The sequence below is a fragment of the Chionomys nivalis genome, chromosome 4, assembly GCF_950005125.1.
Source record: "Chionomys nivalis chromosome 4, mChiNiv1.1, whole genome shotgun sequence".
Lineage (NCBI taxonomy): Eukaryota > Metazoa > Chordata > Mammalia > Rodentia > Cricetidae > Chionomys > Chionomys nivalis.
The window spans coordinates 110,826,836-110,845,631 of record NC_080089.1 but is presented as its reverse complement, the minus strand read 5'-3'; the positions used below and the strand labels follow the sequence as shown (position 1 = coordinate 110,845,631).

General features: G+C 49.3%; 1 protein-coding gene across 2 annotated transcripts in view; it reads right to left on the bottom strand.

Moving 5' to 3' along the window:
- The window catches only part of Osbpl10 (oxysterol binding protein like 10), a 240,430-nt gene extending 222,674 nt beyond the window's left edge, over positions 1-17,756 (bottom strand). The window contains exon 1 of one of the 2 annotated variants that reach the window (XM_057768030.1): positions 17,173-17,756. In XM_057768030.1, the coding sequence (XP_057624013.1) occupies positions 17,173-17,453 (281 nt within the window). In that variant the 5' untranslated portion in view covers positions 17,454-17,756. The remainder of the gene's footprint in view (positions 1-17,172) is intronic. The other variant, XM_057768029.1, reaches the window with a different exon arrangement.
- Positions 17,757-18,796: the final 1,040 nt, after the last annotated feature.

Below are 18,796 nucleotides of genomic sequence, written 5' to 3'. Positions count from 1 at the left end.
ATGGCCCATCCTCACCAGAACATTCCGAAGCCACATTCCATTGGCCTTCTTTATTCCACAAGCCATTCTAAGACAAACCTCAAAATTCTAAAAGACTTTTCTAGAAGAAATTCCCAAGTCTGTGCAGCGTGCATTTGAGATGGTAAGATGGCTCGGTGTGTAAAGGCGCCTACCACCAAGTCTGACGACGTGAGTTCAATCCCGGGGACCCAGACAATGGAAGGAGAGACCAACTCTCACAGGCTGTCCTCTTTATCACCACGTGTGCGCCCCTACACTCTCACACACACGATACACACAAAGTGGGGGGAGGAAGGGGCAGAGAGAATGAACTTTGGCGTGCTTACAGAGGGCAAGCCCTTCTCATCGCCCTGTCAGAACTGGGGAAGAGCAAGCAACACGCTGACCATTTTATGCCATTTCCCGGGGAAAACCGCTTGCTGGTTATGTAATATCAAACAACTAACAGGGGAGGGATAAACACACAAATCTCCCCGGGGCTTAATGGCCCTTTCCTAAGCTGCAAATGAGCTCGCTTCACCTAGTTTAATGCACAATTGCTTGCAGACAATAACAAACTCGACTGTCCTTGTCCTCTGTATCTGGAAGGTGACCACACTGGGACCTTCCAAGCCAAGCTGAATAGGCTGCAGGATGACTGCTTCCTTGGCCACTGAGGAAGATTCCAGGGGCCCAACCCTTACTACGTGAAGACAGTAGTGGAGAGATCACAAAAATAATGCACAGGTGTGTGTGTGTGTGTGTGTGTGTGTGCTTATCAGTTTGTATCAGTGGTTTGTATAATACATGGCCCAAGGTAATTCTTCCTCCAATGTGACCCAGAAATGCCTTTTTGGCAAGCACCACCATGCCCAGCTTGCCCTTTGTTTTTTAATAGATCAAATGTAATAGAATCGATGTAATTTCAAGTTTACATAGATGCTACCAGACTACAAAGACCTATGTGTTTATCTGTTTGGAAGGATGAGATAGTCTCGGGTAGCCCAGGCTAGTCTCGAACTTGCTACATAACCAAGGATGACTTTGAACTCTTATTCTTCTGTCCCTACTTCCCAAGTGCTTTGCACAAGCATGCTGCCGCCTAACTTATGAGATGCTGAGAAGGAAACATAGGGCTTGGCGCACCGAATGCAAACACACTACACACTACCTACTGAGCTACGTTACCCTCTATTTTTGACATCTTTTTTTTTCCTTTTCGTTTTATTGGGGGTTGCTTAAACTCATAGCTTCACACATGCCAGGTAAGTGTCCTATCAATAAGGCACAGCCGCCTAAGAGCTATTTACTCCTAACAAACCATTGACACTTTATTAGTTGAATTATAATTTTATATACATATGTGAATATGTGGATTTGTGAGTGTGCATGTGTGTGTGTGTGGTGTATGCCTGTGTACGCATGTGTATTCACCCATGTGTGCATGTGAAGAGGCCAGAAATTGATGCCAGATGTCTATTATTATTATTATTATTATTATTATTCACCTTATTTTTGAGACAGGGTCTCTCAGTGCCCCTGGAGCTGGCAGAGTCAGGAAGACCATCTAACCAGCAAGTCCCAGGATACAGATGTCCCTGACACTGTTGCACAGGGAGCTACAGATACCCACCACCATGGCTGACTTTGTTTTGTTTTAGTTTAATTTGTTTTTAATTTTATGCGTGTATGAATGTTTTGCCTTCATGTATGACTGTACCACGTATGTGCCTGGTGCCCTCAGAGGTCGGAAGAGGACATCAGACCCCTGGAACTGGAGTTATGGACAGTTGTGAGCTGCCATTTGGGTGCTGGGAATTGAATCTAGGTCCTTTGAAAGAACAATAAGTGTTCTTTAGTGCTAAGACATCTTCTCCTACCCCCATGCCCAGTTTTGTTTGTTTGTTTGTTTGTTTGTTTGTTTTTGGTTTTTTGGGGGGGGGTTGTTTTTTGTTTTTTTTGATTTTTCGACACAGGGTTTCTCCGTAGCTTTTTGGTTCCTGTCCTGGAACTAGCTCTTGTAGTCCAGGCTGGCCTCGAACTCACAGAGATCCCCCTGCCTCTGCCTTCCGAGTGCTGGGATTAAAGGCGTGCGCCACCACAGCCCGGCTTCATGCCCAGTTTTTTGAGGTGAATGCTGGGGAATCAAACTCAGGTTACTTTACCCACCAAGACATCTCCCTTTTATTCCTCAATGCCTTTGGAATCTGCTGTGGACATAATACCCCTTTGCCCTTTGATACTTCAATGGACATGTACCAAAACCAAGTAATCAACATCAACATAAGGCTATCCAAGCCATGAGTCTTACATAAATGTCATTGGTCAACTTAATGTCACTTCCATGGAAATCAAGCATCAGGCCTGAAGTTATTTTTGTTGTTACATAGAGGAATTTAAAGTCTGAAACCAGGAAACAGCCACACTTGAAAATCCAGCACCTAGAAGATGCAGGCAAGAGCCTCAAGAGTTCAAGGTCATCGTGAGACACTTGTCAAAAAATTAAACAAAAAGACTACAAATATCAATCATGCTACAGACAAGAAATGAAGAGGCAGGAAGCTCTCGGGCGACAGAAATCAGGCAACCCTGTGACATGAAGAGATGCTATCTCGCTTGACCCAACTTAGCTCGGGACTCTGTTTTTACCTAGGAAAGAAGTGGAAAGAAGTTCAAAGTCATCTTCAGCTACACAGAGAATTTGAAGCCAGCCTGGGCTACATGATACCCTGTCTCCAAAAGAATAGAAAAAGACAAAAACCGACGTCAGACTTAAACCAGATCTCACAGACCCCTCTACTTCTCTTGCTCAGTCAAAAGGGCTTCCAGAACCTTGCCTTTCTGCCCCGCCCACAAAAAAGGTCTGTCCTGTTCTTGAACAAGAGAGATAAATGAATTTAACAGATTCCTAGACCTTAGCACAATTTACACCATGTTGGAGGCACAATGTGACTTTAAAACCCAGCATGTAGCCCCAACACCTGCCAAACATGGGAACAAAGGCTTATTGCATCAAACACAGCTCATAGCTCCAGGAGCCAGGAAAGTCTCCAAATGGACTAGCCTTGCTTTGGGGCTTCTGTAGCTTCACTTTTCACTAACAGCTCTTCCTAACCAAAGTGTATCAATTGGGATGTGGCTTTTGGACATAAAAGACAAAAACCAGTGAGGCTCAGGCCTGCAGGATTTGGGTAAGTTCCCCGTGCATCTGCCAGCCGGCAATACAGACATTTTATTCAGCTTTAAGAGAGTCATGGAAAGGGCATGATGCCACCTGCCTTTAATCCCAGCACTCAGGAGGTAGAGGCAACTGGATCTCTGTGAGTTTGAAGCCAGCCTGGTCTACAGAGCGAGTTCCAGGACAGCCAGGGCTACCTAGAGAAACCCCACCTCAAAAAAAAAAGGGGGAGGTGTGGGGTGTTTTCTCTAGTAGCGTTACCTAGAAACAAAAATCCCTAAAGTTTTGGATTTTAACAGCATGCTCGGGTTCAGCTCACTCCAAGGGCAACCCTGCAGAGTGACACTCACCAGAACTGTCTAAGTCACATGTCACCCCTGAGGTAACTGTTACCACAGTGCCCTTTGGACCCAAGGAACCAGCTGCCAACTCCTCAGGAGGAGGAGGAAGGCCTGCGTTAGTCAGGGTGATGAAGTTACCACCAAGAGACAGCTGGACAAAAGACTAAGAAAACAAAGTTAGCGATAATCGTCACTTGGCAGAGTCTAGAATCACGCAGGACGTGAACTGTGGCAAGCAGCAGGCTCCTGGGGATTATCTAGACTATGTTAATTGATGTGGGAAGGGACTATTGAACTCGGCACACCTGGGGCAGGAGATCCTGCGTACACAAGGAGGGAGCACCCTGGCTGTTTCCTCCGACAGTGGGCGCCCCGTGACCAGCGCTGCCAGCTATGTAACCAACTCCTCCCCCACATGCTGGAGACTGAACTGAGAGCCCCTTCAAGGTGTCAGAGCACCACATCAATGGAATAAAGAGCTACCACGGCCCAACAGTATTCTCTCCACAACGTGGCTTTGTGCTTTTCGGCCCCTTTGGCTTTGTTTAGACAAGTCTCTCGTAGCCCAGGCTGGTCTTGAACCCCTGACCCTCCTAAGTCTACCTACCAAGTGTTGGGATTACAGATGTAGACTACCAGGCCTGGCGTATGCAGAGTTGAGAACAGAACCCAGGTCCCCATGCTCGCTAGGCAAACACTCAACTAAGTCAGATCCTAGCTGGTTTCTGATTTGTTTTGTTTTGTTCTGGACAGGATCTCACTATGCATCCTTGACTGACCTGAAACTCACCATGAAGATCTGGGCAACCTCAAACTCAAAAACTGCAAAGATACAACAGTTTCTGCCTCCCTCCCCAGTGCTGGGATTAAAGGTGTGTGCCACCACACCCAGCTGGATGATTTTGAATTTCTGATCCCCCGCCTCAACCTTGAGAGTGCTAGAATTACAAGTGTGTACCCATCACAGACAGTTTGTTCTGTGCAAGAGATCAAAGCCAAGGTATGAAGCATGCTAGGTCAACCAGGTCCCATCCCAGCCCCAATGGCCCATTTTCAAGGACAATTTGTACACACAGGAATCCCCAACACGAAGTTCATTCTACGAATACATGACCTTATTTCAGCCAAATTCTATACCAAGCTTAATAAATAAGAGGCCGTGGGGCAAGTCAAGATCCAGCAAAGGGCTTGGTCAAGCGTTTGCCTAGCATGCACAAAGCCCTAGGTTCAATCCCCTGTACAGTAAAGCGAGAAAGGGAAAACAAAAGACCTCTCTATAAGCCAAATATAATCACACACTCCTGTAATCCTTACAACAAACAGAGGTAGGAAGATTGCCAAAAATTCAAGAATTTAGAATAATTCGGGTTACCTACAAAGAGTTCCAGGCAAGCCTGGTGTCCCAGTTTGCTTGTTGTTGCTATGATAAAACCCTGAATAAAAGCGACTTGGGGAGGAAAGAGTTTATTCGGCTTATAGGTTGCAGTCCATCATCAGGAATGCCAGGGCAGGAATGCAGGGCAGACAGGAACCTGGAGGCAGGAACTGAAGCAAAGGCCATGGAGAAGGGCTGCTCAATGGCTTGTTCCCCATGGCTTGCTCAGTCTGCTTCCTTATACAGTCCAGATCACCTGTCCAGCGGTGGCTCCGCCCACTGTGTGCTGGGGCCTCCCACATCAATCAGCAATCAAGAAAATATCTCTCCGAAATTATCACAAGCCAATCTAATGGAGGCAGTTCCTCAGTGGAGAGTTCCTCTCCCTGGAATGTCAAAGTTTGTGTCAGAGCGACAAAACTATGACCTGCTCTACAAAGTGAGACTCTGTCTTGGAACAAAACAGAAACAAACAACAAACAAACAAACAAAAAGACAGGCTGGAAAGAGACTTTTTAAGTTAAGAACACTGACTGCTCTTACAGGACCTGGGTTCCATTCCCAGCACCTATGGGCTCACAACCATCCTTCCAGATCACACACCTTCTCCTGACCTCTGTAGGCACCAGACATGCACATGGTACACATACATACATACATACATACATACATACATACATACAAGCAAAACACTCATACACATAAAAAAAATTTTTTAAATCCACTTATCAGTTCTTGAAGGCCAAACAGCCCCCCTCAACCTAAAAAGGACCAAAAGAACCAGGCAGGCACAGAAGGGCACAGAGGACCAGCTCAGCATGAGCAAGAGCTGGCAAGGTCACCTAAGAAGAAAGCTGCAAACCTAGGGCACCTACACTGTAGAGTTTCCAACCACCCACTCACAGAAAGGACCCTAAAATCAAAATACCACATTAAAACTCACAGCTTGCTGCTTCCTGAAGGCCATACCTGGAAAGAGATACAGACCCAGGCAGGGGTTGGGGAGAAAAGAATGAGGTTATCCTAAAAGGAATGAGCTACAGCTGGTCTAGCCTGAGGCAAAGCCCTAGGTCATACAAAAAAAAAATGAGGAGATAGACCTCCAAGATTTGATCTAAGAGCCGAGGAAAGAAAACATATTCCAGGGAGTCAGGGAACTGGTTCAGAGGTTAAAAGCACTGGCTTTTCTTCCAGAGGACATGGATACAATTCACAGAACCCACATGGCAGCCCACAACTGTCTATAACTCCAGTTCCTGGGTATCAGACGCCCTCTTCTGGGCTCCGCACGCCCACATGCACGCACGCATGCACGCACGCACACGCAGGCAAACATTCATATGCCGAAAATAAAAATTAACAAATGTTTGAAAACGAAAGAAAAGAAGACACATTTTGGAATCAGACAATTCCAGACTTCACATCACTGACAGAACAGCATGTACCACTTCCTCAGGTTCTTTATCTGTAACACAGGATTCTACCTTCATCTTTGGGGTTGGGGAGTTGGAGCTGACTATGAATAGGGGCTTACAAAAGACTCTCACTCCCTCCTCCTCATGGGAAATTCTAAAGTTAATCTGTGATGAGGCTCTCACACACAAAGTCCTTGGAGGCCAAGTCTCTTCTGGCCTTCATCCAGGTTACCTCGGGGTTCAACATGGCTGCTAGGAGTCCTGCCATTTATCTGCTTGCTAGTTCTATCCCTCATGGCTTCATTCTAACAGGGAAGGAAAAAGTAGGAGGGCACAGCAAAGGATCCAGGAAATTAGCATGTAAACACCCTGCTGATACCCAAAATACAAGGGTGAGAGCCAAAAGGGAGGCTCAGAGGATAAAAAGGCCTTTGCCACCAAGCCTCAAGACCTGAGTTTGATTCCCGGGATCTGCAGGGTGGAAGGAGAGAACCGACATCCATGAGTCGTCTGACCTCCTCAGGAGCACGATGGCATGTGTGTCCACATGCATACACACAAAGTAAATAAAGACATATGTGATAATGTTTAAATGTGTTCTGTGGCTATAGAAGAGGGAGACGGATTGATTTGCATTGCGCGCACCTCCATTTCTTTGAAGGACAAAACTGGACAGTGTATTTATAAATTGTTCCAAGGCCCGTGTCTACCTTGTACCAATACAGGCATTTTGCACCTTTAGTCTGGAGACTTAAGAGTGCCCCAGGAAACAACAGCCTTTCACACGTGTCTAGGTCTCCTCTGTGGACTCGGTCCACACATACCCTGCATTCTGGGCTTACTAAAATCTGTCTCCATTGGTTCCTCCAAGCCAGTGGCCTCATCAAGCTCCCTTGCAGGGGCACCTTCCTCCGGGCCCTGTCTTTAAGGGCTCCTCTGACTCTCTAAGGTCCTAACCTGTCTTCTGCCCCTCCAGCCCCTAGGCCAGGCAGCTGCCCTCCCCAGCAGTGCCTGGAGCATGCGCCAGGAGCACGCAGCCGCAGTTCCCATCCCTGACTCCCTTACTCTCGGCTTTTCCATGGCGCCTGCTGAGTTTTGAACACGAAGCGCCCGTGTCAGATACCTCTCCCATTGCTGTGATGCATTGCCCTGGCAAAAGCGACTGAAAGGAGAAGGGGGACAGGGGTCAGCTCACAGTTCCAGATTACACCCTCACAGCAGGGGAGTCAGGCCATGGGAGCGAAGGTGACTGGTCACACAGCATCCAAAGGAGGGAGGCCCAGGACACTGGATGCTGACACATGGCTCACCCTCTGCTTATCATTCATTTCAGGTCCTAGCCCATGAAATGGTGCTGCCCATAGTCAGGGTGGTCTTCCCACCTCAGTTAACCCCAGGAAGAAAAGCCATCGCAGCCACGCCCACCCACTCACCTAACCTAGACAATTTCCCGCTGAGAGCCCTCCCAGGTGAGTCCAGAGCCTGCCAAACTACCAACGTCAACCATCACAGCCCCCAGGCTTGGGTGTTTGCATACTTCTCCCCAGCGGGTGGCACTGTTTGGGAAGGTTGTGGAACCTTTAGGAGGAAGAGCCTCAATGGAGGAAGTATGTCACTGGGAGGTGGGACTTGAGGTCCGATAGCCCAGCTCACTTCCTGTTCACTCTTGGCTTCCTGACCACAGGTGCAGTGTGGCCCGCGTCCTCTCAATACTGCCAGCATACCCATCGTGGCAGGGTGGACTGCATCCCTTGAACCGCAAGCCCAAAGAAACCCTCCCGTGCTGAAGTCACTGAAGTCAGGTGGGAGCAGCGGGGAAGATCCCAATGCCCCCATAACACATACTATCCCCGTGGTACTGGTCCAGACGGAAGCCAGGCACGCACACCTGTACTCGGGAAAGGCTAAGGCAGGAGGACCACAGCAAAACTGAGACCATCCTGATATGCACAGTGAATTCCAGGCCTGAGCTACAGGGTGAGATATCATCTCAAAAAATGGGGGGAAAAAAAGAATTACTTTTACTAATAACTGCCAGGATTCCCAGCACTTGGGAGGTGAAGGGAAAAAACTCAAAGTCACCCTCAGGTATGTAGCAAGTTTGAGGCCATCCTGGGCAGAAAGAGAGAAAGAGAAGACAGCAAGTTGGCTGAGCAGGCAAAGGACTTGAAAGCCTGGTTCTCTGAGGACAAGTCCTTGAACCTGCAATAAAATTGGAAGAAGAAAACCCAGCCCATAAAGTTATCCTCTGACATCTGTACATGCACTATGGCACAAGCATACCCACACATAGTAATAAGACAAATTTTCAAGAAATAAAGAAGAGAGACAAAATCACGGGAAAGCTAAAGGTCCAGTGAGCAACTCAGAGCCACCACATCAGCTGCAGCGATAACTTGCATAAGGGATAAGGGGTCCATGGGTCACATGAGAGCCACGATGGTTAAGCCACACCCTGCAGGCTATGTGCAACCCACTGCCTGTTTGTTAAATAAAGTTTTATTAGAACACAGTCCCACCACTTGCTTACGGTGATAGAGGTGGCACAGTTGCTCTGGAGGCCATACTGCCTATATTCTTTCTTCTCAGGATCCTTACAGACAAATGCCCTCTCTTACTGAGGACTGGCAGCTCCCTCCAACAAGGCCTAGACTGTACCTCCTGGCATTTGGCACACACACAAAAGGTGCTCAATAAATATTTGGGGTGTTAACATCCTGTCAAATCAGACTACCTGCAAAGAGGAGGCACTCTGAAGGATATGTCACCAGCTCACACTGCATCTTTAAGGTTTCCTTGATTCTCCCCAGATTGCCTCCAGGGGAGTTTCAACACCTTGACAGACTGATGACAACAGAGACAAGTTGGAAGTCATCTATGTCCCATCATCCACTCTGCCTCCCCAAGCGAGGCTGGCAGGGTCCCCAGTCCTACCCACATTTTCCAAAAGATTCCCTACAGCCTTGAAGCTCAGAACATCCCATAATGAAAAGTCAAGACTAACATAGGTTGTTGTGGTAGTTTGAATGTAACTGGCCACCATAAGTTCATAGGGAGGGGCATTATTAGAAGGTGTGGCTTATTGGAGGAAGCATGTCACAGTGGGGGCGGGCTTTGAGGTCTCCTATGCTCAAGCTTTGCTCAGTGTGACACTCAGACCACTTCCTGTTGCCAACAGATCAAGATTAGGTCTCTCAGCTCCTCCAGTACCATGTCCTCTTGCACTCTGCCGTTCCCCACCACGAAGATAATGGACTAACCCTCTGAAATTGAGCCACCCCAATTAAGTGTTTTCCTGTATAAGAGTTGCCATGGTCACGGTGTCTCTTCACAGCAGGAAAACCCTAAGACTTTCAACTTTGTGCATATACAGTGGATGCATGTGTGTGAATGTGTATAAGTGTTCTTGCCTGTGCAAGATCCGGAAGTCAGGTTCCAGTGTGTTCATCCATCATTCTCCATATTTTAATACGTTATTATTGTTATCATTACTATTGGGGATGCCCATGTGTGCAGGTCAGAGGACAGCTTTCAGGAGTCAGTTCCCTCCTCCCACCTTTCTGTGGACTCAACAATATCACCACCCTCGTGCAACAAGGGCCTTCATCAAAGTAAACCATCTCCTCACGGGCCCCTCCACCTCTATGTTTTAAGACAGGGTCTCAGTCCACCTGAAGGTCTTACCATCCCAGCTGGATTGGATCCTCTTACCTGGAGTGGGTGGCAGGGACACGCCACCATGCTGGGCTTTACATGGGAGGTGGGAATTAGAACTCAGGTCATTTGCACATGCCCTCTACTCCGTGAATCATCTCCCCAGCCCCTCCTTCTCCCTTCCTTTCCCTTTACATTTCGAGAGTGGGTCTCATGTAGTCTAGGCTGGTCTCAAACTAACTGAGGACAACCTTAAATTCTGATCCTCCTGCCTCCACCTCCAAAGGACTGGGATTACAGACGAACACCACCAGATACCACCATGCCCCCACATGCGCAGTGCTGAGGGTAAACTCAGAGTATCCAAGGCAAATGCTCTGCCAAATGAGTTATATCCCAAGCCCACACCCTTTTATATTTTCATCAATATATTTATAGAAAAGGACCAAACCACACAACATAAATAGTCTCCTTAAAACTGCAAGACCAAACGAGAAAGTTACTCGTGGCCCAAAGGACTTATCTGACCTTCAAATAATGGAGTTACAACAGAAAGCCACATATAATGTTCCTAATTTTATCGCTGTTATTGATATCATGGTAGGAGACACAAATAAAGCACTTTCTTTTGGAGCTGTGACTGTATTCAACCCAGTCTGGGTTGTCAAAAATCAAATTCTGGACTGTTCTCTCCTTGATTCTGTCTTGGCTCATCCCCAAATCGCATCATCAGGAGCCAGAAAGGACTGCAGACAGCCTCAGAGCTTCCAGCACACTCTCTTCCACCCTTCGCTCAGGGCACAGAGGGCTAAGTCACTGTCCCTTCCCGGAATCTGCAGACAGCTGTCCACAAACAAGACTGAGAGGAACCAGCAGCAGGGCCACAGACAGCCACCCGCAGTGCACCTCACATCACCAAAGTCCCCTTTGTCCTCACAACTGGGGCTGAGGAGAGGGCTCAGCGTAGAAAGGGTTTAACACGCAACCATGAGGATCTGAGCTTGGATCTCTAGATTCCACACAAAAGCCTGCGGACACCCACACATCTGAAGTCCCAGCACTCTTACAAGATGATGGGAGGCCAGACAGAATTCTGGAAATTTGCCTGCCGGCTAGCCTGGAATACACAGCAGCAAACAAGAGATCCGATCTCAAACTAATGGAAAGCATAGGTCCACGCGGGGGGCGGGGGGTTGTCCTCTGACCTACACACACGGCACAGCACACACGCACAGACACAAGGCACACAAACATAATTTTTTTTAAGCCAGTTTAGAAACTGTAGCCCTGAGAGAGGCCAAATAGTGTCTCTACCCACAAGATGCCCACATCCTAATCCTGGCATCTCTCTGTTGTGCCTTCTATGGTGGGGATGCTGGCCCATGGCAGGTGTCATTAAGGATCTGGGTGGGTGCTCAGTGTGGTCACACGAGTTCTGGGGAGGCGTGGCAGGTCTGGAGCACCAGAGAAGAAAGCAGCAGAAAGATTGCCAAACACTGGCTGGGTCCAGAGAAAAGCCAAATAATGCAGCAGCCACCTGAAACGGAGAGAAGCAAGGTGGGGGAGTTCCTTTTAAGGGGCGGTGCTTGCCTGGATGCATGAAGCTCTGAGTTCAGTTCCCAGCACCAAATAAATCAAGCATTGACAGTGAGTGCCTAGAATCCCAGCACTTGAAAGTTTGAGGCCGTAGGACCAGCAGTTGAAGGTCATCCTTACTACACAACCAGTTTGAGGTCAGCCTGAGATGCTTGCGATCCTGTTCCCCCACCCACCCCCCACAACAGCAAAAGAGGACCTGAGGGGTGGGATTGGGGAATGAATAGGGCATCTGTCACCAAGCCTGATAACTTTAAATAATGAAAGAACCAAGTCCTGCAAGTTGTTCTTTGATCTTCACAAGAAGCCACGGCATTCATGCAGAGAGAGAGAGAGAGAGAGAGAGAGAGAGAGAGAGAGAGAGAGAGAGAGAGAATAGATAAATGCAATTTTATTTTTTTTATTTATTTATTTACTGTTTGTTTGTTTTTCAAGACAGGGTTTCTCTGTGTAGCTTTAGAGTCTGTCCTGGAACTCGCTCTCCAGAACAGACTGGCCTCGAACTCACAGAATTCCACCTGCCTCTGCCTCCTGAGTGCTGGGATTAAAGGCATGCGCCACCACTGCCCAGCCATTTTAATTTTTTTAAAAGAAGAAATACATGTTTATGCATTAGAATATTCATAGCAACACCACCCAAATGGGTCAAAAACTGGGATGTTCTCTCTAATCAACCTATAACACAAATTATATATCCATTTGGTATATCTATACATATTGTATGTCCATACAACCAACCACAGATCAGCAGAGACGACCCACAGATGGCAACCTATCCAAAACCACACATGTGCCTCACACACTTAATGGTAATATTCCCAACTGGGTGGCCGGGCTGGGTTCTTGGGTTCTGTGCAGACAGAGACCACAAATGAGTGAAAATCAGCTTCCTCCGTGTCTATGGTTCTGAGACCTCAACAAGCCCAAGAGAGCCTGAGGGCTGGACAGACAGACACTCAGTGCTGGACCCTGTCAAGTAGAGCCGTGACCCCACACTCTGATGAGCAGAGACCTAGAACTCCGGATGCCTTGCAGCTCTTCACCCTCCGCAGCCCCACACTCACCGGGCAGCGATCCATGGCTCATTAGCCCACAGCTAATGCTGGTAGCTCCGAGCAATGGCCAGTATGGACGGCTTTCAAGCCTCGGGGGTCAGGATCCCCAGCTCTTACGGTCAGGCAGGTCCCTGGTACTCTTTCCAGTGGCCAAGGCCTACAGTCTGCCTCCTCTACATGTCCACAGTCCTTAGTCACCCTGTCCCCTCCGCTTCCACTCATCTCTTCTCCTAAACGCCTCATGAAGAGCGCTATGGCTGCTTCAGCCCTACCAAGGCCCTCTCTGCCTCATCTCCTCTTTGTGTCCCCCACTTTGCTCATCTTATACACAAGTGGGTAGGGACAGGCACTCCACACTCAGGTGGCAGCATGGGGGAGGGGGGGAGCGGGATTCCTGTGAAGCTCTGTAGTGTGCAGCGGTCATAGCGCAGCTTCCAGTTCCACCAATCACAGGCCTCAAAATGCACCAATCACAAACTTTCTGCTGGGGCACAGCAGAGGAAGTGCTCTCTCCACCGATGTGGATGAAATCAGCCACGAGCCAAGGAAAGCTCACTGAGGACTGTCTTGAAGTAAGGTCTGAAGCTGGCGAGATTGCTCATCTGGGAAAGAGTCTTGCCCCAAGCCTGACAACCTAAGGTGGATCCAGAAGACCCACATGGGGGAAGGAAGAAGCTGACTTCCACAGTGGTCTCCTGGTCTTCACAGACATGCCGTGGAACACGTGTACCCACACACACAAGAAATTCACATACATGCCGTGGAACACATGTACCCACACACACACACAAGAAAGAAACAGAGGAAGGAGAAAGGGGGGAGGGAGGAAAGTTACATTTTAGCTTTTTTTTTTTTTTTAATTGAAGTCTTCCAGGTGACCAGAGCTCACTCGCACCAAGGCGTCCTGAAGCAGCAGCTGGGCTGGGGCGATCCCTAAAGCTCATGGAATATTTTCAGACCTACGGTAAAGTGGTTCCCTGGGTGCCTCAAGGGCAGGCCAGTCAGTTGCCCAAGAACATTCCGCTGACAGTTCTCCACTCAAGGTTGCCAGGCACAGGGGAGGGCCTAGCACCTGCCACTAAAGGGATCAAATGGCCAGCTCTGGACAGTTTCACTCATTCACAGAAAATATACATTTAACAGAGAAGCAAACGAGACCCATTCACAAGGAAAACCAGGAAGACCATGGTAGTCATTTTGGTGTAAGCTTTCTCAAACGCATGCCCTTATAACAAATGCTAAAAGTGGGGGTTGGGGATGCAGCCCAGGTGGTAGTGTGTTTGCCTGGCATTCGTGAAGCCCTGGGTTTGATCTCCAGCACCATCTCCAGCCAAAACTAAGGGTGGCCCTGAATGTCTGTGATCCCAGCACTTGGGAGGCAGAGGCAAGGAGGGTCAGAAGTTCAAGATCATCATCAGATACATACTGAATTTGAGGCCAGCCTGGACTACATAAAACTTTGTCTCAAAAACAAAACAATAACAACAAAAGCAAACAAACAAAAAAGCAGGAGAAGACAGATCCAGACCGGGCAAGGAGTAGTTAAAACAGAGCAGGTGCTCGACAGAGAAGCAAGACTGTCAGCCTGGAATACTCTGACTGAATTTGAGGCCAGCCTGGGCTACATGGGCTATCTCAAAAACAATAACAACCAAAAAGAGGCAGTCTCTTGGAGACTCCCATGCCCATTCCTGCTATCGTTTTCTTCCCAAGTGCCTCTTTCTTTTTACACCCAGGCCTAAAGCCTGGATCTAAATATCTTTTCAACAGGGTGGTGGTGGCGCACCCCTTTAATCCCAGCACTTGGGAGGCAGAGGCAGGCGAATCTCTGTGAGTTTCAGGCCAGCCTGGTCTACAGAGCGAGTTCTAGGACAGCCAGGGCTACAAGAAGAAACACTGTCTAGGAAAAAGCAATCTTTTGAACGGGCACAATGGCTCAGAGGGTGAAGGCACCTGTGTCAAGCCTGACAACTTTTACTCGATCTCTGAAACCCACATGGTAGGAGGAGGTAACCTGCAAGTGGTCTTCTAACATGTGCACTACTCTTCACGCATGAGCACATACACATGTTGTCCACTAACCTATACATGTGCACTACACACACAAGCACACATACGCACACAAATAAATCAGTAACATTGAAAATGTCTTTTAATAAACCCTAATTCTGCTTTCAAAAAGAAAGAGAGAAAGAGGGGGCTGGAGAGATGGCTCAGAGGTTCAGAGCATTGCCTGCTCTTCCAAAGGTCCTGAGTTCAATTCCCAGCAACCACATAGTGGCTCACAACCATCTGTAATGGGGTCTGGTCTGCAGGCATACACACAGACAGAATATTGTATACATAATAAATAAATAAATATTAAAAAAAGAAAGAAAAGGGAATCTAATCTAGGTGGGCACCTGCCTCTCCTCGGGTCCGTGTCCTGGCCACTTCATAAGAAGCCCCCGTGGCTACAGCAGGGCCCGGCACATAACAGACGCTCAATAAATGGCTGTGATGGGAGAAAACAACTGAACAAGGTCTCCGTGGCTTTCAGCGTCTGTCCCGGCCCCCTTCTCTCTTCCTCTTCATGGATACAAGACCCCCAGGGAAAGGAGCCGCGTGTTCTCACAGGGTCAGTATAAATCACCTCCTGACCATTCAATGGACCTTGGGCCATAGTGCAAAGAGATCCCCTCATAGGAGAGAAGCCAGGACACGGCATCGCCCATTAGAGAAAATGCTTTGGAGAGGCGAGGAAGAGCATTCATTGGCGGATGACTGAAAGGCAATAGGTCTAGGCCTCCCTTGAGCATGCTTGGTAGTGTGCACGTTTACCTAGGTTAAGTTTGTGATTGCTAGTATTTACTTTGTGTTTTCTCAAGCTCTGACTCCAGTAGAAACACCACGGTGGGTTTAAAAATGGCAAAAGGACACAATTCCAAATCCCTCCTAAATCCACTACAAAGAGTGAAATCCTTTAATACATGTTACAGGTAAAATACTATGGCCAGGCAAAGAAAATGCCTGTTATCTAGGGCAGATGCTCGACTGACCCCATAAGCTCTTGAAGAAGCAGCATTATAAGTGATTGCCCATCTTGCTTTCAAACTGTCTATGACAAGGCACCTTGAATTGCCATTTGGAGAGACAACTTTCAAAAACTGAAATCTCGTTTAGCCGTCTCCTATCTGCTCTCCCCCGCTCCCGCGAACACTACCTCTCTGTTTTCAGCTTTTAAGGGGGGCGGGGGGTAAAAGAAGCCGCCAAAGCTATTTTGAGGGGTTAAAAAAAAAAGGATTCAAAAGTTAAAAGCAACTCCACTAACATAGTAACAGATCTCCAAGGAAACCCTAGGCAACGTGCAGACTTCTTTATCTAGAACTGCTCATTTTCCATTACATCCAAGGTTCTCTTCCTACAAGCAGAGTTACGTGTGTAACAGTCCCTGTTTCGTCTGGAAGCCATCAGAAGAACATTTCCAAACAGACTGTGGAAAGAGCTAGCTAGCCACCAGCAGAGATAAACCAAACTCCAGTGCGGGGGTTCAAACCTCACAAGCACAAACCATTAAGGGTCCCAAATCTATGAAGACATAGGGACTACTGAAGGCCCGCCCAAGGATCTCCCCAATAGTGTCTTTGCATGGGCGGTTCATCTTTGCCTTATTTCTCCGAACAAACACACACACACACACACACACACACACATACCGGGGAGGGGGGCCTTAGTCTGATCCCTAAGTCCTTCCATACAATGAGGGGGGGTTGTCAGTCTAATCCTTAAAGTCCTTCCATACACACGGTCATCACCCCAAGTATGCTGCGAATCCCATTCTCTGATATCCTTAGACTTGCCAACTTCTTTCTTGAGGCAAGGTCTCCTGACCTGGCTCAAACTAGCCTGAAATTCACTCTGTAGCCCAGGCTAGCCTCAAACTCAAGTCCACTGGCCTCCGTCTCTGAAGCGCTGGCACTACACGCGTCTGCCACCACGCCCAATTCAAGGCTTGCCAACTTTGAGAGGGAGGCGAGGAAACTTCACGTGCACCTGAACGGGAAATAAGGATAACAGACTGCACGTTCGAGCCACCCGCGAAGGGGTATGCACGGTGGGGGTGAGGGGAGGAGAGGGAAAGAGGGGTGCTCCAAAGATGACAAGTGACAGGCTCTTTGTTGGTGGCGGTGCTGTTGTCTGTATTTTAAACATCACACTTTAACATGAACTACGGGGTGGGGAGAAGTGTGTAGACCAATCATGATGAATGCTTTTTGCACCGGTCACCTAGCACTGCCTCTCTGTCGGTCTCTCTCAGCCCTTCTTCTAGAGTGTAAGAAACCTCTGGCAGGTAGGACACCGGAACCACCCGGGACGATCCAGTGACCACTCCAGATTTCTCAAGCTTCCAGCACCCGGAGGAAAACCAGGGCTCCTGCCTCCCTCCCGCGGCTGCGATGCCCGCCAGGGTATAGAAAGGGCGAGGTGCCCAGGCAGTCCCCGGCCGCGGGTGGCGCCACCGTCCGTCCACACCCGGGAAGCCGGGACCTCGCGGGGGCGCGGGTGACGGGCTTGTTACCTGTTTTGCCAACCCTGGAGGAGGTTGGTGTATTTGCTGAGCACGCCCTCGAGCGCCGGCTCCCTCCTGCGGCCGCCTCCTCCGGACGGGCTAGCGGCCACCGAGCCGGGACTGCTGCGGCTGCCCCCGCCGCCCAGTCCCGCGGCCGTTGATCGGCCGGCCACCCCTCGGCCAGACAGGGAGCAGGACGGCGAGGAGCCGGCCGAGGTGGCGCGGCTGCTGCTACGGCTGCTGCTGTTGCTGCCGCCGCCGCTGTCTGCGCTCTGGGTCGTTCTCTCCATGGTCGCTGTGCGCCCGGGGCGCGGGTGGCCGCCGCGGTGGCAGCCCCACCGCCGCCGCCTCAGCTGCAGACGCCGCTGCTGCAGCTCCGGGCTCCCGGGCCGCGCGTGGCTGCTCCGATTCCCCGGGAAATGCCTGACTCATACGGGAGGAAGAGGAGGAGGAGGGAAAGAGGCTGGGAAGGAAGCCAGCCGAGCTGGATGCAGCTGCGGCCGCCCCTCCTCCCGCCTAGACCAGGGCCCGGCCCCGCCCTCTCGCCACTTCCCCGGCAAGTTCGGGGCTCCAGGTCCCTCCTCCACCAGCTCCTCGTCCTTCGCGATCGCTCGGGGCCTGGACTGAGGATGCTCCTGGGGCTGGCCGGGCAGACAGGGTGGGCACGCCCTAGATCGGCGCCCTGCACCCTAGCCTTCTTTCTATTGCCCCCACTCGGATCCCAAGGGGTGACGGAGAATTTCCGCAGGTCCTTCCCTCCAACCCCAACCCACCTCGGGACCTGGAGGGAGGGACAGCCCTACCCACCCTGTCCACCCGGATATGGACCCGCCCGGTCCCTGACACCGGCACGCTCCCTCTCCGTGTGTCGGCGCACAGGAGCCTGGGCCAAGCACGCACACAGTCACCTGAAAATTAGCCTCATTGGGGGAGCCTAGAAACAGGGCAGCGAGGCCCTCGGGGCTCTCCCGTGGGTTTGGAAGCAGAAAGGAAGGGGACAGCAGGTGACTGTCCCAGGTGAACCGGCTGTCAGCTGCAGGCGTTTCCACGAGTCAGAGTTAGGGTGTAGTGAATACTAGGGCTGGGACAAGGTTCCTTCCAGTGACCGCTCTTGGGAACTCACTTCACACTAATCCCGGGCGTGGAGGGCAGAGACAAACAGACGTAGCGAGCCAAGGCTCACTTCGCAGGAGACAACGCGCCTGAGAGCCACAGGGGCCCAAACCGGAGAGCAAGTGAGAAGACAAACACACCAGCTTCCACTATAAACCGAAACTTCTTTCGACCACCCACACACTCGGCACTTCTCAATCTGTGTTGCTCTTTAGCAAAGGCAGATAGAGGACCCTCTCCAGCCCACTAGTTATCTTTGTGTCTATAAATATTCAGTGCAATCTGGTTGTTTCTAAAATTAGTTAGTTTTGAGGAGCTAATTTTACACACACACAAGACAGATGATAGAGAGATAGATAGTAGGTAGAAGATAGATAGATAAATAGATGATAGATAGATAGATAGATAGATAGATAGATAGATGATAGATAGATAGATAGATAGATAGATAGATAGATAGATAGATAGTAGATAGATAGTAGATAGATTGATAGATGATGAATGTATGATAAATGATAGA